This window comes from Drosophila teissieri, chromosome 3R, assembly GCF_016746235.2.
Source record: "Drosophila teissieri strain GT53w chromosome 3R, Prin_Dtei_1.1, whole genome shotgun sequence".
Taxonomy (NCBI): Eukaryota; Metazoa; Arthropoda; class Insecta; order Diptera; family Drosophilidae; genus Drosophila; species Drosophila teissieri.
This window is the reverse complement of record NC_053032.1, coordinates 29,081,993-29,107,722: the sequence shown is the minus strand read 5'-3', so window position 1 is coordinate 29,107,722 and position 25,730 is coordinate 29,081,993. Positions and strand designations below refer to the sequence as shown.

Sequence of the window (25,730 nt, the reverse complement as noted above, 5' to 3'; positions counted from 1 at the left end):
ACAAACGCAAATGCATGAACTTTAATTGCATTTCCTTTTATTTAGTTTTCATTTTCAGTTGGGTTTTCGGTTTGTTGCGTTTCAGTGAGATTTATATTGAATCTTTTGTTGGTTTTTCTTTTATGTACTTAATGTTTATGACGACTATGAATGGATGGGCTTAATAAACTATCAAATATTAAAGTTGTTTGTTTCCTTTGCTGTCCTCTCTCTCCCTATGCTGATGATGGTTAATAAAACTCACAATGTTTGTTTAAAAATCTTTAGTTTTCTCTTTATGTTTAATTACATTTAGACACATTTAGCTGAACAATTCAAGTGACGACACTGCGTTTTGTTATTGTGGAAAGTTGGTTGCGGGAGGGGCGACCGATTTGAGTTCTGAGTTTGATTTCGATTTTGTTCTAAATACAACTTAAAACAATTCGCATTAGTAAACTAACAGTAGAGTTAGGTTTATTCAGTTTTGGGTTGCCAACTTAAATTATGCTATTACATATACATTTTTACACGAAAGTGGTTGTCTTTGAATAATAACTAGAAAGTTTCAAAATAGAAATACAAGATCATGCAACTCAGACGGGACGCTGGGCAGGTGGGAGACAATGCTTTGCGGGATAGTTCATGGTTACAGTTACGGTTATGGGTATGGTTGGTGTTCAGGTTCATGGGGGTCAGGGGTCATGGATGGGTGGCCTGAATAAACGAAGCACATCTTAAAATATGGTACCTCTCGAAGTTCCCTTACAGACTACACGTAATACAAGCAATCCGTCCACGGTAGTACGTATCGTAGTAGGTGTGTTAGTGGTGGTATTAAAGTAGTAGTTAGTATTGTAATTGGTATGTAATTGATGCGTGGCGCCCGCCCTCCCCACGTCAAACATTTACAATTGCTTCCGCGCCTCGCGATTCGCGATTCGTTTTGGATAAACTTCGTAGTGGCTTACTGAGTGTGGGTTTCTGTATAGACTTTAATCGTATTTATTATTATGTATGTTTACAAGCTAATCAGACATCTATATTTAAAACGTGGCACAAATCACAAGTCAGATTTGTCGCAAGATCGAGATACAATTGATACGATTCGTTAATTTGTTGTTATTTGTTTTCCTGTGGTTCCTCATCTCAAAAACTGCTAGCTTCTCGTTTCAATCGATCGGTTTAGGTTTAAGTGTATAAGATATTAGATTCAATAATTTATAAATGTTTAAACTAAATTGGCTAAAATTGTGATTTTTGAACTGCTTTTGGTTTGCTTCGTAGTTTGCCATAGTTGGTACTCGTTAATCCCTAAGATCTTTGCATTTGCTTGCCAATGACACCCGTAGCTATGCCGAAATATTCTTTACTCTCGAATTGAGCACGTCAATAGGTTGATTGGTTTGTTTGTCTGTAATATCAGAAGCAGTCGTACTTGAAGCGCTTGAAATGATATCCTTTTAAAAATGCTTAGCTATATATTTATAATCTTGTTGAACAGTTCCTGGGGCGCGACTGAAACTGCTGCTTGCTCTAACTATTTACAAAACTCCTTCGCAACGTAATGCGTAAATAAATATATTTTTTCTGGGCTTTTAAAAATTGATTGGATGCGGATAAATTGCTCTGCCTGATATTCAAACGACAACAAAATTGGCAACGTGATTTTAATTGTTTCTTAGAATTGCTTCAAGTAACTTAATTTTAAGTTATACAACCAATTCGTTTTCCTCTCATTTCATTCATTTTGCGCGTGTTTATTCCCATCATTCCCTTCTTTATATTACGTACTTTCTTGGTTTCATTTGAATAAATTGTCTAGGGGCTTTCTCTTAGTTACTGTAGCTATATAATTTGTTATTTGTTATATTATGTTCCATTTAGTGTACCTCTGTGAGAAGCATTTGATGCTATTCGTCGTTTAGTTTTCAATTCACCACGTCAATTGCTTTCTTAGCTTTATTGGGGCTCTGCCATATTGTAGATGCCATTACTTTCACCTCGCTCTCTCTCTTCGTTCTTTCCCCTTGCATTAAGTAATCGGTTATCTGAGGGCTGTTCAAATATTGTACAAAACATTGGTCTAAACAATACAAACAATAAGTAAAAACAATTTATGCTACGCGGACTCAACTTAGATCTAATTAAAGGTTGTACTCGGGGGGTAAAACAATAACCAAGGACAACTAAGACGGGTTTCTATACAATCAGGAAGTCATTATTATCATCCGTTTTTCACAAGGTGGTGGCATTAAACTCTAGTATCAGACTGTTCGAGGCATTTTCCGCTGCTGATGTGCTGCTTGGGGCTCCAAGTCAGGATGTCATTATTGACTTGACCGGATCGTCCAAGCCACCGGCTACACAGCTAAAGTCGTTCAGCTGCCCCATGTGCTGCGCTTGGGCCTGCGTCATGTTCTGATGGTGGTGATGCTGCAGGTGCGGCTGTTGCTGGTGGCTCTGCATCAACTGGTGCTGCTGGTGGTGGTGCTCTAGCAGTATGTTACTACTGTTGTCCGCCACCCCGCTAACCGTGGAACCACCGCCGCTGATCAGACAGTCGTTCATCTCCTCGCCCAGATGGCGGCGCCGTTGGATCACCTGCTCCTGCTGGCAGCTGGGCAAATTGGCGCCTGCTTGCCGTTGATCGTCCAGCATGCTATCGCCAAGGATCGAGCCCAGGGAGAACTGCAGCGAGTCGCCGCTGTTCTGCAGATTCAGGATGCTGTCGATGGCGCTGGCCACATGCCGACTGATGTCATCGTCGTACTCTCCGCCTGCCACTACAGCTGCTCCGCCCATGTGGCTCACATGCATCTGCTGCTGCTGTTGTATCTGCTGCTGCAGGTTATGCTGGAAATGCTGCTGCTGTTGCTGTTGCTGCTGCTGCTGATCCATTATGTTGGCGTAGGCAAAGTTGTGTTGCTGCTGTACCTGTTGCGGTTGCTGATGTGGCTGCTGATCCATCAACATCTGCGGGAACATGTCTGAGTCCAAGAGACCGTGCTGTGCCACCTGAACGTGTTGCTGTTGCGACGACATGGGCGATGAAGAGGAGGATGATGAAGCCGTGCAAAGGCGTTTGCTGCTGTTGTCATCTTCCATATCACTGCCAGAGCCCATAAGTTGGCTATCCCAGCTCCTTTTTCGCGATTCTCCTCCATTGACTAGCTCTCCATTGCTAGTCCCGCTGGAAAGAAAGTCGCTGTAGTGCGCCTCCATGCTTTGCATCCAGCGTGGATTGTTGTTGCAGTTCAGTTCGATGTGATGTTGCTGCTGTGATGGTTGCTGTGGACCTGCGTATTGCTGCTGCGGTTGCGACGTCTGTTGCTGCGGCGCCTGCTGCATAAATGATGCGTCTGGCACCCACATGCTCATTTTACTTTTGTGGTTGGCAGCTGGCGATTTCGAATCGCCAAATATCTCGTCCAGGTTAGACTCAATGTCGTGGGCATCGTTGCTGCTCTTAACGTCCAAGTGTACGGGTGACTCCCCAAACATTGCCTCCAGTCGTGTCTCCACGGATTTCTGCACATCCGAATCGCTGCTAAAGAACTCACTGATGGCGGGATGCTCGTTTTGCTGCTCAGCATCCATGACCACCGGCTGTTCGCGTTGGCCGCTGCATGAGGAGACAGTCTTCACAGGATTGGAACCAGCAAGGCTTTCGCTAACGCAACTGCTATTGCTGCTGCTGGTGGTGCTCTGGTTGCTCTTGTCGATGCAACCATTGGGGAACAGATCCGACATGTGGTTGCTATTACCCATCATGTTGTTAGAATTTGAGTTGTCCATATAGTGCGATTGCTGGGGCGCCGTTTGTCGATTGATGGGCAGATGCTGCTGGTTTCCATTTAGTTGTTGCTGCGGCTGTTGCATATGATCGTTATTCATTAGGTTAAGCTCCTTTTGCAGGCAGTACCAGCCATCTTCCTGGTCTACGGGATCTCCCCCATTGGCTTTGATATGTTGCTGCTGCTGTTGGTCCATCATACTTCTTTCCTGGTACCGATTCTCAGCACTCTTCGCCAAAGCCGCCTTGTTCTCCACCTTTTTCATGATGAAGCTCGTCGTGAGTTCAGACTCGATGTCGAAGTTGTCGTAGTCCTTCTTAATGTATTTCGAAGACTCCTTATCGTGACCTTCGCTCTTCACAGTTCCGTTTACAGAAGGTTCCCCAGCATCGTTGCCTTCCTCTTGCTTTACTGTAGTAGACTGCTGTGGCTGCGACTTGCTGAATGCTTTGTTGACATCAGCGCTGTTTTTCAGTAAATCAAATTTGTCGACAACGCCGTCTGGTTGGGCAGACTTATCCAATGGTTCCTGTTTGATCTCCTCCTTAACTTTCGCCTCCGACAGGACATCGCTTTCCGCCGTCGCTTTTTCGCCATTCTGCTCCTCCTTCAGCTGCTGCTCCAACTCCTTTTCAGCGGTTCGAATTTCATTAATCTCGCCCTTTAGATCATCGATCATAAGCTGCTGCATTTGTAGTATCTCAGAAGTTCGGTGTGGCAGCTGTAATTAATAAACGATTAGATCAAATGCGAGTAAGTCAAAGTTTCATCTTACCGTTGACTCCTGCATCAGAATTTCCTGGAACTTTCCGTTTAGTTGACGGAATTTGTCCTGGAATTCCAGAGCAGTGGACTCAAACTCCTCGTCTTCGTCAGAAGGCAGCTCTACGTCGTTCTCATGCATGCAATGATATCTAAAAAGTAAAAAATGTTAGCAATGCGTTCACTTATTCATTATGTTAAGCAGCTTTATACCTTATTAGCCTTTTTACAGCCTCATCCTTTGTGCGGAAAGGCTTCACATAATCCGGCTTCAGACAGCTCTCCTGATCGACCTCCAGTTGGCGCACGAATCTGCGAAAAAACCAGAATTAGTAAGTAGCTCGATGGTGCGTTGCTATATCTGCAATCCAGTTGGCCGCTTTACGAGAAATCGGCATTGATCAACCAACTACTCACAAGGAGAGGCGTGCAATTTTGGGTTTCTGTGTTGGCATTTCGTCCATTTTGTTCGGCATATACAAAGGCAGGCTCGGTATGGTCGGGAGGGATGGCACTAGATTTCCAATCGGTCCTGACGCCACTCCCATGGCCATTGGCGGAGCTACTGGTGGCAGGATTGGAGTTGGTTGCTGCTGTAACTGTTGCTGCGGCTGCTGTTGGGGTTGCAATGGTGGCAAAGGCAACATGTTGGTCACTTGCATTGCAGAATTGTTAGTGTGGAGGCTGTTGCTATTGCTGTTGCTCAGCATATTTGTGGAGCTGGCAAAGATCAATGGAGGCGGTCCGCTTTTGTTGAGCATTGGTTGCTGCTGATGTTGTGGTTGCTGCTGCTGCTGGACAACCGGCAGCATATTCACTTTTTGTGGCAACAAATTGATGCTTCCATTGGGTGGCTGTTGTTGCATTTGCTGAGGATTTTGCTGCGGCTGCTGGCAATTGACTTTACTCCTGTTAGCCTGTTCTTTGGGTTTTATTTGGAGTTGTGGGTGTTGCTCCTGCTGCGGCTTTGGTTGCGCCTGCTTTGGTTTGGCTCCGGCCTGTTGTAGCTGCTGCTGTTGTTGTTGCTGTTGCTGCTGTTGTTGGTGTTGCATGGGGTAGATGTGTATCCTCTGTGTTATATTCTGCTGGACATTGGGAGCAGTTATGGCAACACCAGTGGCCGCTCCTGCAGGTGTGGATGAGTGGTTGTTGGGCTGAACCACATTGGCCGGAACTATTGTCTTCAGTGGCTCAGGAACTGTTGATTGCAACTGTTGCTGCGGCTGTTGTTGTTGTTGTTGTTGCACTGGCTGTGGCATCAGGCTGAAGCCTCCAGTTCCATTTGCTGTTGGCAACATACCCTCTGGAGTGGGCACCTCTTTGCCGGAGGCCAGAATCCGGTGCTGCTCTGCGAAGAGCCGCTGCAGTGCCAGATTTATCTCCGCATCCGTCATCGGTTTGTTGTAGGCGGCAATAGTCGCCGGATCAATTTCCGGGGAGACGGGCAAGAAGGTGGACTTATTCTGCAACTTAATGGTGAGGAACTGGATCTGCATCTGGACCTGCTTGAAGATCTGTTGCATTTGGGGCGTTAGTTGGATCGTTTGCACCCGGGACACAGTATTTGGTTGCGGTTGTTGTTGCTTAGGAGCTTGCAACTGTTGCTGCTGCTGCGGCTGCAACTGTTGCTGTTGCTGCGACTGCTGGGATGGAAGTTGCTGCATTTGGAGTTGGCTGACCCCAGACGCTACCGTTGGAGAAGGCATCGGGGCAGGTGTCGCCACTGTGGTTGCAGTCAAGCTGAAGCTCGTCCTCTGTTGCTGCTGCTGTTGCAATATAGCTGCCGTGCCAGTGGGTTGTTGCTGTTGCATGGGCACCGTAACGCCCACCAATTTGGTGCCACTCGTCGTCTGGAAAGGCTGGATGCTGGCGCTCATCGTAGTCGTGGTAGTTGTTGTGCAACTGGAGCTGCCCACCACAATCATCTGCTTTCCACTGGCAACATTAGGCTGCACGATCTGCACCGGGTTATTGTTGGGCTTCTGCGATAGGGGATCCAGCTTTGGCATTGGCTTGACTACGCTGGCGTTCTTGAGATTGGCCAGCTCGGAGGCATTGGTCGGCGTGGCCTTGGGCTTTCTCACCGGCTTCTTTTTGACCACCGCTCCGCCACCGGCTCCACTAGTTGCTGCCTTAGCCGGCTCCAGTTTCGCTTTGCTTTGATCTATAATCGGCGCCACATTGGCCACCTGCTTGGTCACTGTCGTTAACGAAGTGGTGCTAGTGGTGGTGGTCAGCGTGCTACTGGCCGTTGTGGTGATGGCCAGTCCGTTTGTGATTGGCTGGATGGGATGCACTATTTGCTGCTGCGGTGGCTGAGGACGCAGTGGCATAGAAAGTGTCATCGAAGACGAGGTGGTCGCCACTTGCTGCTGTTGCTGCTGAGCCGGCAGTGGATTCACATCGTTGAAATGAAGTTGCCCCAACTGCAGGCATTGGGCCAGCTGCTGAGCATTGATACCCGCTGGAGCAATGAGTAACCGCTCTGTGGGACCAATCGAAGCCGCCGTCTGGCCCGCACTCATCGCTGTTATCTGATTCGTGACACTGTTCAGGCAGAACAACTGCTGCGTGGTGGGATCGATGGGCGGCAGGGCAATGTACCGCTGCTGGCCATTGTTGGCCAGTTGTGGAGCAGGCGCTGGAGATGGAATCGGTACCGGCTGAGTGGGCAAGCTCACGGGCACAGTGACGGGTTGCAACTGAGGCTGTAGCTGCGCAGAAATCATAGGCTGCTGCTGTATGAGAACCTGTGAGTTCAGTGGTAGCGGCGGGAAGGATACGACTTCGTTCTGCTTGGCGGGCAGGCTTGCCGGTGGTTTCATCGTTGACATGGTAGTTGTTGTGCTGGTCATTCCAAGCATACTGCTGGCAGGATGTGTTCCCTGAGCGGACAACTTTCTGTTGTTAGCCACTGCAACGGAAGATAACATTATTTTATTTATTAAAATCTTTGCTCTTTTATAAGAAAGACGAATTTGTCTAAGGTTGCTAAGCCTTTTCAAACTGATTTTGCGTCTACTCACCTTTAACTTCTATTTTGGGAGCGGTTGAAACCTTGGGTTGCTGCTGCAGTATTGGCTGAGGCTGAGTCATGGGCTGGGGTATTTGGATAACTTGCTGCTGCGGCTGCAACATGGGTGTTGTCTGTTTGTTTGGATCCACGCGCGTCGGCTCATTAATGATGGTCACATTGGGCAGCGCGCCTTTGAGCAGAGCCTGCAGGATGAGCTGCGACTGATGGTCCTGGGGATTGTTCGGATCATGTCGCAGGATCAATCGCTCGCATTGCTCGGACACGGTGAGTGTGAGGCTTCCAGTGAGCTGTGGCACAAGAGCCGCAGCCGAGGCAGGGGATCCCACAGAAACCGATACATTGGCGGGCATTCCGGTTAACTGAGGTGGCAGAATTGTAGCTCCTCCGGCAGTTAACGCAGGAGTGGGCGCTGAAACCGATGGCTGGGCAGAACTGGCTGCTGGCGACGGGGGAGTGGCCTGTGGTATGGCCACTAGCTGCATTTGCCGACCATCGCTGGAGAGCTTGAACCCAGTGGAGTCCGAGCTAATCGTAGGCGCCACTGAAGGCGCCGCTGGCTGAAAGACCAACTGGGTTGATTGGCTGGCGGGTACATGACCTCCGGTTCCTGGTGTTCCGCCCATCACTGTGGCTCCCGGTGGCAGGATCGGCATTATCTGAATCTTGTTCTCCACCGCACTGCTCACCGGCAAGGCGGATTGATGATGATTGTGCACCTGTGAGATCTGAATGTTGCCAATCTGACTTGGCACTGCCGTCGGAGTTCCGTGGGTGAGCATCAGGGTGGAATTGCTGCTGCTCGCCACTGGCGTGGGTGTAGTCAGGGTGATGGTGTTTACTGTGGTGGGTTGGCTGTTGTTTAGGATGGTACTAGTGCTGCTGCTGATCGTGGTGGTGGTGCCACTGCTCGAGATCATATTGCTTGCGCTGCTGGTTACGTCGGGTTTCTTGGCATTCCTTCGTACCGCGGGCTTCCTTCTTGGCTTTACGACAACTGTAGTGGACACCGGGTTCAAGGCTGGAGAAGGAGTTGGTGTCACAACGGGTGACGGCACTACCTGCGGCTGCAGTGTTATGCTAGGCAGGCTAATGTTTATGGTGGGTGTGGCAGTGGTCGCCTTTGCCGCCGCTGCAGCAGCTGCCGCCTGTTGTGCCAAATGTTGCTGCGCCTGCTTCTGGATTTCCTCTGCTGTGGGCAACCGAGGCGTGGATAGACCAAATGGCGGCACCGCTGCCTCGGCACTTGGATCGATCTTGATGAGGATATTTGGTATTTCGGTGGCTGATTCGTTTCCCGCCGCCTGAGAACCCGTCGAAGACTGGGGCTGCGGCGCGGGAATGGTCAAGGTAAAAGGCAGGCCATCGCTGCCGTTTTGGTTCGGTATGGAGATCATGATGTCGCCGCTGCTGCCCGCCGTCGCTGCTCCTGCGGGAGTCGCATGGGCTTGAGCTGGCTCTGGTTCTGATGCTAGCCCTGTGTCTAGGCCCATTCCATAGTCCTCGTCGTCGTCATCATCTCCCGTGATTCCGCAAAACTTCATCACATCGCCGAGATCCAGCTTTCCATTGCTACTTCGCTGGATCGTCGTTGGCGGTGGCGACGGAGACTTGGCGCGTACAGTTGGCTGTGGCGCGGGCGTGGCGGCGATGGCTATTTTCTGTGGCGTTGGGGGTCTCACTTCAGCGGGTGCAACTGTCGGAGAGGCTGCTGGCGGAGTTGGAGCTGGAGGTTGCTTCTTTTTGCGGGGTCGCGGCTTCTTCTTGGGCTCCGGAACAGTTGTCGCCTGGACAGATTGCTGGGCCTGCTGCACCTGGGACTGTGTTTGCTGCAGTTGATGCTGCAGCTGCTGAATCTGCGCCTGCTGCTGTTGTTGCTGCTGCTGCTGCAACTGAATGGTGGCCATCGCAGCCTGTTGTTGTTGCTGCATCATGGGCACTGGCGTGGGCTGACGCAATGGCTCCGGGGTGACGGCCAGCGGCACATGTGCCGGCGAGGATTGTGTGAAGAGCTCCGTCGTACTGGTAGCTCCTCCGCCGTTCGTTCCTGGAGCCTGTGGCGCCTGAAAAGCGTTGGCTATTTGCTGGATATGCGCCCCATTCAGCTGATTCAGATTAATGGTGGCTCCACCCAAGCTCTGCTGCAGATGAGCTGGCAGCTGCGATATGGCGGTCAGGCCGTTGGGCATCTGAATTTGGGCCGCAGCCAGCTGCAAGTTCTGCAGCTGGGCGGCCACACTCTGACCAAGAAGCTGGGTGTTCAACGTGGCCGTCGTGGCAAACGGCTGAGATCGTGGCGCCTGCGCCTGGGCTTGTGCCTGTGCTAGAGCCGCATGCAGGCCCGTGAGCTGCGTGCCAGACTTGATGGCGCTCTGGAACTGACCCGCCGCCGTCTGATGGATGAGGTTCGCCTGCGAGGACACAATGAAGGTGGGCGCGGCAGCCAGCTGCATTGTCGCTCCATTGGTGCCCACTATCCGCAGCAGCTGTTGCTGTGCCGGCTGCGTCTGCAGTTGTGGTTGCCCGCGAGCATTCTGCTGGATGACCAGGGACGGTGTGGTCGTCAGCTGGGGCGTAGGTGGACGCAGAATCAGCTGCACGCCCTGCGGATTCTGCTGCACCAGCACGGGCATCTGGTTAAGGAGCAACTGTTGGGGCTGGTTGGTGGTGGCAGGTAGCAGGATCTGTTGCTGCTGCTGTTGGGTGGGATTGTTGGCCTGGCCAGTTTGCTGCGCCGACTGCGAGATCTGTGCTCCGCCGTTCGTGCCCTTCTTCTGCTGCTGGAGCTCCTGTTGCGGCTTGGGCAGAATCTGCTGCGGTGCCTTGCCGGTCTTGCCGGTTGACATTCCCGTGACTCCGGCATTGCTAACGAATCGATGCTGCTGCTGCTGGACAGGCTGTGGCTGCTGCTGTTGTTGCTGCTGGATGGGCTGCTGTTGCTGGGGAGTGGTGGCTATGAGCTGGCCCTGCGGTCCCTGGATGAACTGGAAGACCTGCTGTGCCTGCTGCTGCTGCTGCGGCTGCTGGGAGATGGTGAACTGCTGGGGCAGCATCTGCATTTGTTGGGGCTGCGGGGTGGGAGGCTTAATCGCCGCCGCTGCAATGGCGCCGCTGGGACTCGGGATGGGACTGTCCGCTATCAGGGGACTGCTGCTCTGGTAGTGCTGGAACTGCTGGTGCTGCTGGTGCTGTTGCTGCCCCTTCTGACCCTTCGTCGGACCTTTGGCGCTGCTGCTGACCACACTGCCGGCCGTGGCGAACGAGGTGGGCGTGCTGATGGCGGTGGCATTGAACTGTCCATAGCCTCCGCCGCCGGCTGCCACCGCAGTCGCACTGCTGATCGAGGTGGGTGCAACGGCGCTGCTGAAGATTTGGTGTCCCAGCTGTTGCTGTTGTTGTTGCTGCTGCTGGGTTGCCCGCTTTGTGCCCTTCTGCAATGGAAAATTGGAACACATAACGAATTAATAAGTTGGTCATTAAGATGTGATGCAATATGATATCATGATATCGGCGCATACCTAATGCGATCTGTACATGATCCACATACCTTATTGAGCTGGATATTATTCGACCCCACCAGAGTGGCATTCAGCTCGTTCCCGATGGCATTTCCGTGCAGCGCGACTCCAATTCCAACTCCGGAACTGCTCCCGGCTCCTACACCGGCACTCAGACCGGCTCCAGTTCCTCCGGCGGCGGTGGCTATGAGGCCACCACTGGTCACGCCGATGACCGTCGTGGCAGCGGCCGGCGATTGTGAGGGGCTCGGCTGGAAGACGACTGTTCCAGCATTGGGACTGCCATTGGTGAACTGGTGGATGGACTGTCTCCTGCCAGGCGTCGCCGCCTTGCGCTCCTAGGAAAGAAGAATGAATTGAACACAATTAATAAGATTCCACTAAACATGTATTATAATTTACGAATTCCCATACTGAAATCTATACCCATTTCTATTATATGTCGGGATATTTTGTGCTTTCTCGCCGAGATCAACTTACGTGTTCCTGGGGATTGCTGTTGGCGTTTACTTGGCTGCCACCGGCTACGAGCACCACATCCTGTGGGAACGGCGAGAGCGATGGCGATGGTTGCAGACGAGGGCTAGCTGAGATCGATGGCGATGGACTGGGCGTCAGAAACGGACCCGGAGGAGACAATATTCCTGGAAACGAAACAAAGCGAAAGCGCCGGGGCGAAATTAATATTTGCTTACAAAATCAGGCGCAAAGTTGACCCAAATATATACGTATATACATACATATATATACTGAGTGTGTGTAAATGTGGGCATATCTGGGCTGCAATCGTTTTTTGGTACGTGACCAAAGTGGCAACTGTCCTCGGCTTCCCCAAGTATCTTTCGCAGATAGCACTGCCAACCGGCGGCGGCGCATCTCCCATAATTGTCCGCCATTTCGCAAAGTTGTTTACTCTACCCCTTGGCCCTACTCCTGGCCCCACTCCTGGTCCCACTCCTGGCCCCTTTGTGCATACAAAAGCGAGAACTTAGCACATTTTCAAACACCAGCTGAGAGCTGAGAGCTGGGAGCCACTCCACATCGCTTTGCTTACACACAGCGACACACGAGGCGAAGACAGATACAATTTGGCCTGGCTTTTGGGCCAGAACCAGTTTCGTTTCGAGAGTTCTTTGCACTTCTTCGGCTCGAGTATCTTTCCCACTCTTTTTCCATCTTTTGTTCGATTTTTGGGCCTTCAGAGGTGCTGGCAGTAGTAGTCCGCTTTCAGCTTTCAAAATATTGGCCAAAGGCATGGGCAATCTGGACAGGCATTTAATTCAATTGGGTGCTCGCTTTCAGAAAAACCCGAGGCGTCGATGGGAAGGCGTGGAGCGAATCGAGCTTAGAGTGAGTTAATCCACCGGATATGGACTCCTTATGGCTGGGCCAACCCATTTGAATTTATTAAATTATTTCTTTTGTCCAGGGCGTACCGTATGGTTCAATAATTCGTTACTTTATCCAAGTAAATTGTATTAAACCCTTCCTTCTCGAAGCTTCGTTTGCAGCTTCCCAGGAATAATTTGCATATATTGCCGCAGCTGGATGTCGACAAGTGGGGGAGGAAACGAGGATGTGGGAGCGGGCAGCAGATGCAAGTGAAGGGCTCCCTCCAGGAACGAGAATCAAAAGGGAATACAATACTCAAACATTAACAGCCTGCTTTCAAGTTGCGTGCGATAATACCCTTTTATAAAAATCGACCTCATTTTAATGTAGAACCAAAGTCGATCGGGTGCGAAACCAACTTATTTTAACTTTATGTATCAATTCTAAAGTAATAATTCTGTGATAAATAAATCAATTTAATATACAAAGAAGTGAAAAGGACCATTGTAAGGTACAACATAATGCATGATCCATCTTCTATATCCTCTAAAAGAGTATGGACAGACAAGGCGGAGGATAAGCGAGCATAAGCATGCATCAAAATCGACATCTTCGTCTGGTTGTCGGCAACTGAAAGGCTTTGGAGGTGGAAAAAAAGGAAGGTGCCTTCGATGGATGGGAATGAGGCGGAGCTGGGCTCCAGTGTTTCGAAGTCTGCTGCCGACGCAGCATCATTATCGACAGCAAAACTAAATGCAAAAGAATTTAACAAGCGCCTCCTGCATCTGCCTATACAGCGGAGGGCACCTCCTGCTCCTCCTCCTCCTCAACCTCCTCCTTCTGCTCCTTGCCTTTTGAATGCTTCCCGCTGGCAGCAGTCGTTGCCATTCAATCCTCATCACAAGATGGCCAGAAGGCTGGGGAGGGGGGATTGGGTTGGCCGTGATATATTCCTGGCAACGGGTAATGCGAGTCTGCTGTCTTTTGTTGTGTGTGCTGCTCGTTGAATGCTTGTTGCCTGGACGATGTTTGTTTGCAGCCACCAAAGGATTGGCATCGAGATTGGATATGGCACACAAGTCCAAATCAAGAGCAACAGCGCCATGCAGCTCACACATACGAGTATGTGTACATGTGCTCAGCTTCACAACTGAATGGCGGAATCGCGGATAATCCCTTGTTCAGCTTGACTCGCCTTTGACGCTTTTGTCGCAGCATTCTCATTTCAATTATGTAATTACTGCAACATACACATACTTAAATGAGAGAGCACAACCTTTTATAGCCCCAATTAAATCTGAAATCGTAAGTACGGGATTATAATTAGAAACTACTCGTTTGATTCGTACAAAAAGCTGCTTAATCCCACATTATAGAACTTAATAACAAAAGTGCTATGCATAGTTAAGAAAGTTACAATGGCTGGAGGTCAGGACATTGTAAATGAATCCACTCCGCTTTTAGTGCTTGATTTTTACCACGAAGGATTAACCAAAATAATTGAGTTACGCGATATCATAGTGAGTAATAAAAGCATAATCAATGTATCTACAACATCCAACGGCTGCATAATAACGGTGGCTTCGATGGCCAGCCAGCGATATCCTTGGCACGACAACTCCCTTTTCCGCAGTCTTTAATTAAACAGTTAGCAGCCGGCGGAAGCGAGACGGCGGAGACTTCGTAATTTCACACAAAGGCAGACCACAAACGCAACTAACAGGCGGCAGCGATGGGTCGCCAGTGGGTGGCGAAAAAAGGAGGGAAAGAGAAACTAAAGGATAAATTGACAAGCAGATACACACCAGCACCCCCCCAACACACACACACACACATCAAGAACCGACGCAGCAGTCTCATAGATACGCCAAACTTTTTGCCAGGCGAACCACAGATGAGCGCACTTTTGGCTGCCGCCTGACATGGCGAAAATGGTCCAAATGGTAGTATGGATGCATGGATGGATGCTGGATAGATAGATAGATGGAAACTGTGCAAGCTGGGCGGACTAACGTGGCGGGGGGTGGACTCCCAGCTCCCAACTCCCACCTCCCAACTACCGACTGCCTGTCGACCATTTACTTGAGTGTCTGGGCGCAAAACAGAGGCAGCAGCAATGGCATCAGCAACAGCAACAGCAACATTCTGAGGACGCCTTTGAGGGAGAACTACACTGGGCGAAATAGCAAGTAGAATTCATAAGGTCATCTTTGAACAGATCTGTCCTCTTGTTGATGGAAAAGGATATGAGGGACTTAATCCTCTTTGAACAGGATTATAACTCATCCTTTGTTATTGTATTATTGCATACTTTCAGTTATTTCAAGTAGCTGACGCGGATGAACCACATACTCTAATCAGCAAATAGTTCCACCCCTATTTTCTTCAGTGCATCGAGATTCTCAGCCAGAGCCGCGTAATATTTTGCATTTTGCGCCCGGGCAGAACCAAGCGGCTGTTGGTCGCGACTCGTCGCGAGATGAATCCTATTTACAAGGCACAATTCTGACTGAGTGCACACACATTCAGGGCGGGGATGGGGGTGGTGGTGGGGGCAGGAAGAGGAGGGGTTCGGGCCAGGAGGCAGCTTGTCAAAGTCAGTAAAATTTTAGTCGCTTTGAACGACAGACGTAACTGCAGCACAAGTACAAGAAAAACGGAGTGAAGGAAGGCAGATGGGAAAAAAACTGTGAACTGAAAGGTAGTGGCAAAGTGTTTCTGCTGTTTTCCCTCTGTGCAACTGTAGTGGCATGACCCCCTTGGCCCCCCTCCCTCACCACTTCCCGCAAGAAAAATATATTTTCTAGTGCGCCTTGGAGGTAATTCGGGTTGTTAAGCTGCCTTTGCCAGCAGCAAAGCAAAGAGCCAGATCTAATTGATTAAAATATGTACAACAAAAAGGGTAACAGTCACTGACAAAATAATAGGGTATTTCTTCTAATATTCTATCTATTCAATGGGAAAAACACATTTGTAATGAAATATTTAGATTTTAATGGCCACTATAGCCATCACTAAATCACAAACACCAAGCTTAATATGTAGACTAATGATATGTTTTCTTTTTCCGCTATATGCTAATATTTAGCACACATTTAACCCAATCAATAAACATTATATCCGAGTATTTATCGGCCTAGCATAAATCAGTGGAGAAACAAGAAATTCCCAATGAAAATGAGTCGCATTGGCGAACTTTTTGCCAAATCATGCGTTAATGGGATTTATCCGCATTATAACCCAGCGGAGTCACCAGATATCCGAGCACTCAGCTTCCAGTCCATCCCCAAAGCACCATACAATATTTTTCGCTCCAGTAAATTTCATTTTACCGAGCCATGGCGAATGAGAACAAAAAAAAAGTATATTTATATGCGGAGCTCAGACTGCGACTATGAGTCTGGTGTGGAACTCCGACTCCAAATCCTCGCATCCCAGGACACTTCGGAGCGACCTCCTCCGTTTCGGGAGGAGAAGAACGAGGAGAAGGAGAAAAGCCACCTTATGCTTTCGCATATTTTATGTGGCGGTAAGTGTGTGTGCTTGTGCTCGTGTCTGTATCTCAGCCTTTGTTGTTTCATTTATTCGGTTGACTGGCATGACCTCAGTACGGCGACTCCTTTCCACATTGTGCCACCCCACACCCCATTCCCTCCGTTCCCGCTCCATTCCTGCCGCTTCCGCAACAACAACTGCTAAGTAGAAGCTGCAGCAAGAGGCGCCGCCGCCATCGTCGTTTTGAAATTTTCATCCTGCGACTCTTTAGCAATTGTTGGTCCTCCTACTTTTACTCTTTTAGCGGACATTACGCCTGAAGTCAGAGGTCTTGAGCACAGCGGGGCATTCCTTTTAATCGCACTGAAATTATGCACTCTTGGCTAAGCCCCAGATGGTTATTAATAAAAATAATTGCATGACAACAGACAGGGTTCCATGAATTCCGGGTGGAGTGCTGAATAGGTTTAGCACAAGTAAAGATATCCACTTTTTAAGGATAAACTAACCAACTTAGCCTTTTTCTGCCTAGGTGTTGTTTCTTATGTTCTCACAATATATCTTGTGAATGAAATTACAAAAGAATTAATTTTGCCTCCGATTAAGGATACCCAAAATCACACGCAATTATTTGGAGACGATAATGACCTTGTATTTTCCTTTCATCAATACAAGGGTATTTCACATATCGGTCTTGCAATCTATTGTTTTCGGATTGTTGCTGCTGATTCAGCTTGTGGATGGCTGATTTCGCAGCCACAACTTCTCCTACTGAGTTTATTTTTATTTTTTCCTGCTCCTGGTTCCCTGCATCTGCCTCTCGGCTCGTTCTATTGTCACATTTTGTAACAATGGCAGCCGTGCGCGCGATTCGGACTCAGAAAAAGGAGCCGAGTAAGCGACTGCAGGAGCAACATCATCATCGCCACCAGGCTGCTGATCATCATCATCATCGGGAAAAAACAGCAGCAACAATCAGAAGGAGGAGCAGGAGGAGGAGGAGGAGGAGGAGTTAGGTGGTCCATCCGAATGGAGGATGTCTGAGAGGACTACTCGCTTTAGCTTCGCCGTATGAACTGTTGATGGTGTTATGGCGATATGTCGCCGACTACGGACCCGCCATCCTCGGGACTCCGGGCTCCTCGCCTCCTCCTCCATTAGTCGCACGCGTTTATAAGTAGAAGCATAAAAAAATGTTTGTGCAGAGTAGGAAGGAAAAACAATGCTCTGGCAGGACAGGATGAGAATAAGACAAGCCATGCTGCAAATACACAATGAGAAAGATCCCAACAATGGCACAGACATTTGGAAATTGAAGGGGTTTTTTATTTCATCTCAAGGTCCAGAGGGTTAAGTCTGTATTATTCTCGACGAGAAAGCAAAGCGAAATTTGGGGGAAAATAATTTAAAGAGCGGTATAATTATGATTATGACAGGACACCTTTAGCTGTTTTAGTTGGAAATAGTATCCATATTTTTATTTTCCGTGTATAGGGAGGACAGTGCGACAAAAGCGGGTTCGGGTGGGTCTGGGGGATTGGCTGGACGTCTCCTAGTGGAGCGGATGAAAATGAAATAAAAATCGATAAGTAGAGGCACGTTTGAGTGCCCACCACCCGGCTCACGTACACACGAGGTGGATGTGGATGTGGATGAGGATGAGGCTGGTGGACAGACGATGTGATTCCGCTAGATGCCTCGTGTGTATACTTTGTGTATTGTTTGGCAAATTCTTGGAAACGTGCTGCTCCCCAGCAACTCCTCCCATTTTGTATCGCTCCTACTCGGGAGTTATATATACACTCGTATTTTGTGTTATTTTCCATGTCTGCCTTCTTTCAGACTCACCCTATTTTGCGCAATTAGATGTCATTTAATGCTTGATAATTCGCCTAATGACAGGAACAACAACATTTTCACAATTGCAATTTAAATTGCGTCTGGCCGAGAGTACGTAAAGGTCAAGTTTCAAGTTATTTTTCCCAGTCTTTTGTGTCTTTGTTAGAGCAGCGAAATTGAAAATTAATTATAGATGCGCCATTTAAACTGCGGTGAATGGGTATTTTACCAAAACCTTTCATCTTGTCCTATAAATAATTAAGTTGCTCAGGGGTTTATGCCGCAGCAAAACATCAAACCATTAACTTAATGCTTTCACAACATTATCGCTATCAATAAATAAAGTTCTTCAATCTATCTAAGTTAAAAAAAGTGTCAAATTGGTTGTCGAACCCTCAGCCAATGACTTAATTCAATGAAAGTGTACAAATGTCAATGACAGACAATAGAAAAGCTGTGAAAATACGCTCAATTGACGGCGCTCCAAGTGATTGTCAAGGCTCCAATTAGTTAAATGGAGTTGTTATCGCCTAAATTGATCCGCAATTCAACCTATGGCCGTAGTGCCACAATTGCGGATAATGCAGCCAGCCGGGCATTAAATATTCATTTAATGACAGCCAAGTAATAAAAGCGAGTGACAGAATCAATCAATACCAGTGCTCCCATATCGATTAGGCGACGTCGGATCCAATTGGGCCAGCAAGTAATCATGGATCATGGGTTACGGAGCCAAGGTAACCGCCGTTAGCTAAACCAGTTCCCCGTTCTGCGGGTAAAAAGTTGTAAATTAATTGTTTGCACCATTGAACAGGTTTGCCTCCGAGTAAGTTATCCGCCAAAATCATTAACACATCTTGCGGAATCGCTGGCTTTGCCACCACTTTGTGTGGTTGCCGTGGCTTGGCGGGCGTTTGCTGTGGTTAAAGCCACAGCTCTGATGTCAGGACCTGCCCGACTCGTCAAAGCAAAGTCAAACCGCAGCTTATAAGCGGTATGTTGGTATGTTGTTTGTGCTTGTGCGGCTATGGCCAATTGAAAATGCATTATTCAGGTCTCAAATGAACAATTCCGGCAACCGTTCCTGCCACCGTAAAACCAAATCGCACTGCTTACACCACACACGCTCCTCATGTTCGAGTCCCGACCGACTCACATGTCATCCGATTTCGTTGTGTCCCAAATAAAGGCAATCCGGGCAATCTCAAGCCGTCTAAGCCAGAGGCATATAATAGCCCAAGTCATAGCCACGGCAACAAAGCCAACACACGCACCCCCAGGCGACGGCAAATGTATCTAATGGATACCGGGACAGGACAGGCCAGACAGCTGCAGGCAGGCACTTATCCAGGTACAGTGGGGGCTCGGCGAAGAGATTTCTTTAGCAACCTTAAGTGCTTTACATTACTTTGCTCTTCAAAACGAATTTGATTTACTATTCAGTTGAATAACATAAATAGTTGTTTTTCATAGGTAAGGTAAAGCCCTGTTGAGTTTTATTTATATTCCACCGTGGATTACTATGTTCGTTAATGAATCCTCTTCTGTATTATGACTACCCTCCAGCAGGGATTAATTAGAATTATATCCATACTTCCCTTGCTACTTTGCTACACCCACACCCATCGCTTCAATTAGCGCGCGCCCACTGTGGCCCAGAGTATCTAATGGTTACCTATTGGCCGGGCCAAGGCGAAGGGCCACCGAAACAGCCAAGAAAAGGTGCCACCACAATCTGTGTATCCGCATCTGTATCGGTATTTTTCCCTGCCAGCCTGTTTGTGTGGGTGACGAGTACATCAAAATGTGTTTAGGTGTCTGTGTGGTTGTGTGAGTGAGTGCCCACCAACGAAGAAGAAACAAAAAAAAATTGTATCTATATCCTATTTGTTGGGGGTTAAAAGGGGGGTACATGACGATGGTTTTTATAGGGTCACACGAGCGCGCATTTCTTCACAAATTGACGTTGTTCTTGCCGCTGTTGTTGTTCTTGCTGCCGCTGATGTTCTCTGTTGCTTGATGGCTGTGTAAGTGTGTGTATCTGTGTGTTTTGTTATATTGACGTATCTGAGCCTCAAGACGTGCGCTTTACACTTCTGCGCCCCAAAATGCCCCAACAATAACAACATACAAAAGAAAAAAAAAACCCCGCTACACATTGAAATTACAAACTGAAACGCGCAGGTCTACTAATAATCATTTATATTTATGATAACAATATGGGAAGTAAATAAGATTAATCAATTGCTGCTGCCCACGGAATATTTCAATTTAATAAATATTCTTTTCATAAGTCACTATCCAATACAAATGTCTTGGCACTTAAAGCGATGTTGATATTAGTTCTGATCTGATTTAGTATGATAATGTCATGTCAGTAGTTTAAGTGTGTCACATCAAATTTTCTTTAAGTGCATCAGGAGGCCAAACATCATTTGCACGCGTGCTCTTTCCGCTCTTTCCGCTCGAGAAAAGTGAGAGAGCGAGGGGGCGGTGGGGGTGAAGGGGGCGGGGTTATGGCCCAGAGGCATCTTCGAGATACTCACTAAATATTTGCGGATAAATGGTGAAAATTTTGACTGCTTTTGCAATAGACTTGGTTGCGATTTACGCCTCTGTTGTTTTTGGCCCATTAAATGCCAGGAGTAAAATTGGATTCTCTTCCCACTCTCCTTTTCTCACTGCCGTTTTACGGTTTGTTTTGCTTTTCGCCTTTCACTGCACTGAAGATGTGCGAGATGATGCACTGCACTGCACTGCACTGCACTTCACTTCACTTTTTGGCCTGGGTTCAATAAATTGCATTTGCAATTGCATTTGGCATGATGTGCATGTGACACACAGAAGTAACGGTTACGGCGGCAGGACAACAAGGACTACGACCACGGATACGGCCACATTCATCGCGAGCCCGGCACGTACGTGAGACTAGAAGCCCGACTCATTGCACTCGACATTTTTATATCCCGATGCGAATACGATATCCTGCCACTGCCACTGGCATTTGCTCTCCTCCAATTCAATACGCTGCCACGCTGCGCTCTTCGCGTCCTCCGCCGCCTTGTTGCTGTTGTTGTTTCGCGCGCGAAGGCAAGAATGAGAATGAGAAAGAGAACGAGAGTCTCCGACTCGAGACCGAAAAGGAAAAAATAGAAAAACACAACAGAGCGCGCTGTGGTCACACTGGAAAAATACCATAATAATGGAAGAGCGGGAGAGAGCGCGAGTGCAGAAAAATCGAAACTGTGGGAGGAGGGAACAAGGAGCAGTCGTGGGGGTTGGGGGCAGAGCCTTTTGCAAGACGTGTGCGGTGCACCAAACACGTAAAATCACTTAGGCATCCCAGCGACATTAGGCCCCCAGAGAGAGTGAGAGGGAAGAGAGAGCGCCAGAGCGAAACGAAATGCGAAGGACCAAGACCAAAGGCGGCGTTGCCAGATGCAAGAGGCTGAGCTGGCTCTTATTGATAACAGGTGGTAGCACTGTTTGAGTGATAAGGGTCATGCAAATATGCATTAGTCAACAAATCAAGCAGTATGCTAGCAAAATGTCTACATGAAGTTCCTATTTATGTGCATTCTGATCTGAGTTATGAGTAGAGGATTTTTATAACAGTTTACAAACTCAAAACTTATTTTAGCTTTATCACCTACACTTAAATGTCATTAAAAGTGTGCGCCTATATTTGCTATAAAAAAAAACTGATCATATTGAAAACCCCGTTGTTCCAATTTCCAATTTCTTCCTCTTTCCTACGTCTTCAAAAGTTCAACAACATTAACAGCGCCACCTGGCGGTTAGTTTTCGAGTATATCCGTTATGAGCCGTAATCATCAAATAAAACGGTAAGCCGACAAAAAGTGGGAAATAAAACTACTTAATCTCACTCTCTCAGCACGTGAGACCCAAAAGAGAGCGCTAGATTTTGGGGCTCTCTCACGTCACGCGCAGCCACCACCAAAACAATAACAACAAATAACGGTAACGACAGGGAGCACATCAAAAAGCAACCCTCGAATTTGTGTACAGCAATAACAAAAACAAGCGGCGCTCCGCAGCTCGTGAATCAAAATATGGATATGGATTATAATGCGAGAGTAAAAATGGGGCACCACACACACACACGCACACACACACACTGTGTGTGTATAGACATCGAGCGATATAATCGACAAAAAGGATGAAATATTACACGTTTCTCATGCCGACATTTTTGTTTTCCTCCGTCTTGGGTTCACAAGGGTTTATGGCCAATTTTACAGTTGCCGACAGCAATTTGCATTCACAAACACACGGACACAAAGCCAAATCAATTGGCAGAAACCTGTTACAAAGGCCAGAAGGAAGAAGAAAATGAACCATGCTGTCTAGCCATCTCAGTCCCACACCCACGCACTGCATTCGACGCGGTGTATACACAACACACAACACAATTGAGTGGCATTCAATCACAACACAATTAGCATGCATGTGTTGGTTGCTTGTGGTCAAAACTCTCACGCACTGGATAAACCAGATAAAGTATCTCAATAAAGTCAATAAATAAATAGGCGTGAAGTAGAAAAAAGTAATATACTACAAGGCAAAAGCAATAGTAATAAAAAACAAACACATTTTTCAATCGAGAAAAATTCGGCTCTTTTTTCTAGTCATGTATGATGGGGCAAAAAGCGTGGATGACATTGCAACTTACTGCGGTGCACAAGTATAGTATAAATTTGTTGATTATCCCAGATATTATAGAAAATTTCCACTTTATGTGTCCTATGAAATTGAATTGTAGAGTTTTTTTAAGGAGTTTATACAAGCTAAAAAAATAAGTTCCCAGACTGGTGTTTTTCTTCATAAACATTCCAAAGAGTTAAGGCTTAGTGTTTGGTTTGCAATCGATACGCAATTTTCGGAATCTGAATGAACCATGTTTGTATTTCCTACGAATGCCAAAGGCAAACAATGGACTAAAATGGAGGATATGATCCACTCAGCAAGAGCAAAATTTGCTTGGTCCTGGTCCATAATCCTCGCAGCCCAACCTGCATTCAAGTAGGTACGAAACTAGCCGAACTGGAGCAGGAATATCTGCCAGGTGCCGAACCGTTTTGGGCTTGTTATTTTTGCATATCTATCCGGCAACAGGAATGTAATTGAGTTAATAACAGACGAGCGAAATGCCCGGGAATCAGTAGAACCCAATCTCCCTCTTTTTTTTTTTTTTGTTAGTTGCCTATTGTTGATTTTGGCTTTTGGCAGCAGTTGTGCATTCATTTACCGAAAATACTTTTAGCAGGCTGCGTTTGCAGTGTTTTGGCAACACAAATTTGACTGGAGGGGGAAAGATGAAATGTTTATTGAATTCAAATGGTTAAAACATCTCTAGAATCGATTTTTCCATAACGAGATAATTTTGCCAGCTAAAATGGCTGAGCAATGAATTCTTTAATAAATATTTAATTGTGCAAGTTGTTTGTGTCCGCTAACAAAAATCTCTATTTCAACTATTTTGCCATTTTACAAATATTTCTGCAATCATTAGGGTTTCAGGTTACAGATATTTGAGCAATTGTTTTTACCACCTTTTAATTGCATTTCCAGATATTTCCAGATATCATTTGATGGTCATTAGGCGATTTATTTACCTGAAACGACAAAAATAGGAAAATATTGATTAGCACGGTGAGTAGGCCATAATAAACTTGTAGCTTAATTAACGTATTTCTAAACCTATGACGGTTTAATTATGCTTTTCGTGTTAATCAAATCATTAAGGTGAAATAACGAGCAGTGAAGAACGGATCGGATTTCACATTCTACAAGTTTTAAGTTTATATGCTATCTAATGATGATAATAATCATTACGATCATAATAATAGCCCACATACGCATCATTTGTGGCCCACTTAATAGAAACACCACATTATCGGAACCCATGCTAAACGCACAATTAAGGATGCTAAAAGCTGCGAAAGCAGCGAAATCAAGATTGAGATTCGTGCTGATTTGCCTGCCTCGATTGTGAAGCAAAATGGCTGTGAAATTGAGATTTCCTACTTAAGCGCAATTAAAATTAACTTCAAATGAAATCGTTAAAATTGACGGGCGGGCATTAAGGGAATGGCCGCGCAAACGGGAGCGGTTCGGTTGACCGGCAAAACTCCATCCCGGCATCGCCATAAAGGCAAAGGTCTCCCAGCACCGAGATCCCAGCTCCGAGCTCGTAGCTTGTAGCTCCGAGATTCCCGCCCAGACAGCCTCTTTATTGCCCTCCACAACCACCCTACTCTTCATCTGCTGGGCGGCGTTGAATGCGCCGCAATCAATTTGTCGACTAATTGACATACATCAGAGCAGTGAAGTGTGCTTAAAGCGCAATGAGAAATTATATTTATAGCCGCCCGGCATCGTTCTTTTCCTGTTCCACGGCCCCCCCGCCGATTGGCCCGTCTATATCCGACTTGGGTTGGGTTAAGACTTGCCGAGAGCTGCAGGGCAAATGGAATCAAAACGCTAACACTCCACTAAAGTGGGCATCGCAAAGAGAAGTGGTAGGGATGTGTCGAGGTCACAGAGCAGAACAAATCAAAAGTTAACTACGAACTACCCATAAATCATGCTCATAACTTCACATTACGTTTGATGGGAAACAGTTCAATTGGGTGAACTTACAAAGTCTGCGATTATTTCCAGCAAAAAGTTCTCACACACATATAGTCATTGCTTATTAGTAAATTCCTAAACATACAAACCGGCAATCGATTAGAAATCTGCGAATCAAAATCTATTATAATCTACCCACCAATCTCAATTTATTTATTCATGATGTCTCATTTGTAAATTTTCCTGTCCGACACTGTTCGCATTGATCTCTTACATCATGAATGACTTGTAATGAAGTTCCTCCGCGTTTTGATGTCTCAAAATCAAATTAACGACTTGGGCTGAGTGGAGGCTATTAATAGCGGTTGTCAGTTGATGTACTAATTTTTCAGTGAGCCGCACATCCCATTGCCATTTCGATTCAGATTCGGATTCCCACTTCCACCACCACGGTGCCACCTCCCCAGGCAATCCCCTTTGAATTCCCCGAGCTGTCTGTTTGTCACTCAACATATGGCGGGGATAATTAGTTTGCCTTCAGTGGCAGCTCCCAGAGCATCCGACTTGTAAGCATCTCTCGTTCCGATCCATCTCTCCGTCTCTGCATCTCTATCTGTACTATCCCCATCCACATCTACATCCACATCCACATCCGTATCTGCATCTGTATCTCTGGCTGTATTTGTATCTGTATCTCGCTCTCCATCGCTCCAGCTATCTTCGAGATGTGGGCACAATTGCATTTTGTTTCACATTTCCACAATCGCAGCGTTCGTCTGCAGCTGTCTACATTAATTAATTCCTTTGAATGCATACACAAAAGCATACAAACGCACCCACAATCCGACTATCTATCCACATGCTGCTGTCTCTTTCGCTGGCGGTATTCCCATCTCTTTCGCCTCGCCACTCGACATCGAGTCTGGTTTGTGTGTACATATGTAAGTACTTCGGTCCGTTCGTTGTTTATTCGTTTTATGTTGTGTAATATATCAAATTGGAGTAGAGATGATGGCGAGCAATGCGAGATGCATTTAATAAATATGCAGATGCACAGATGCACCCACGAAAAACAACAAAAACAACAGGGCGGCGACAAGGTAGGCTGGGGATTATTTCATTGACATTCAGGCGAGCATTGCGATCTCATTTCCCCATCCCCACTCCCCACACCCCAATCCGATTGGCCCCACGGCATTATCTGGCAGGTCTCCAGATTGACATGACGTGTGTGCGTACTCATATTTCACGAATAGCGCCCAGATCATTTGTGACAACTCTAGCGATAGCTAAATGCCATTAAATTAAGTTCTCAAACCAAGCTGTATAAAAACATATGATAGCTCTATATGCATTACTTTTAAATAATTAGAGATAGCA

The 25,730-nt window shown here is 47.1% G+C and overlaps 1 protein-coding gene across 1 annotated transcript in view; it reads right to left on the bottom strand.

Annotated features, from left to right (window-relative positions):
• Window positions 1-20: 20 nt before the first annotated feature.
• The window catches only part of LOC122622706 (nuclear receptor coactivator 6), a 45,198-nt gene continuing 19,488 nt past the window's right edge, over window positions 21-25,730 (bottom strand). Inside the window, exons 3-9 of the mRNA XM_043801361.1 lie at window positions 11,571-11,734; window positions 11,120-11,428; window positions 7,565-11,003; window positions 4,956-7,452; window positions 4,752-4,850; window positions 4,552-4,690; window positions 21-4,497 (exon numbers count right to left, since the gene is read on the bottom strand). Coding sequence (XP_043657296.1) covers window positions 2,299-4,497; window positions 4,552-4,690; window positions 4,752-4,850; window positions 4,956-7,452; window positions 7,565-11,003; window positions 11,120-11,428; window positions 11,571-11,734 — 8,846 coding nt within the window. The 3' untranslated portion in view covers window positions 21-2,298. The remainder of the gene's footprint in view (window positions 4,498-4,551; window positions 4,691-4,751; window positions 4,851-4,955; window positions 7,453-7,564; window positions 11,004-11,119; window positions 11,429-11,570; window positions 11,735-25,730) is intronic.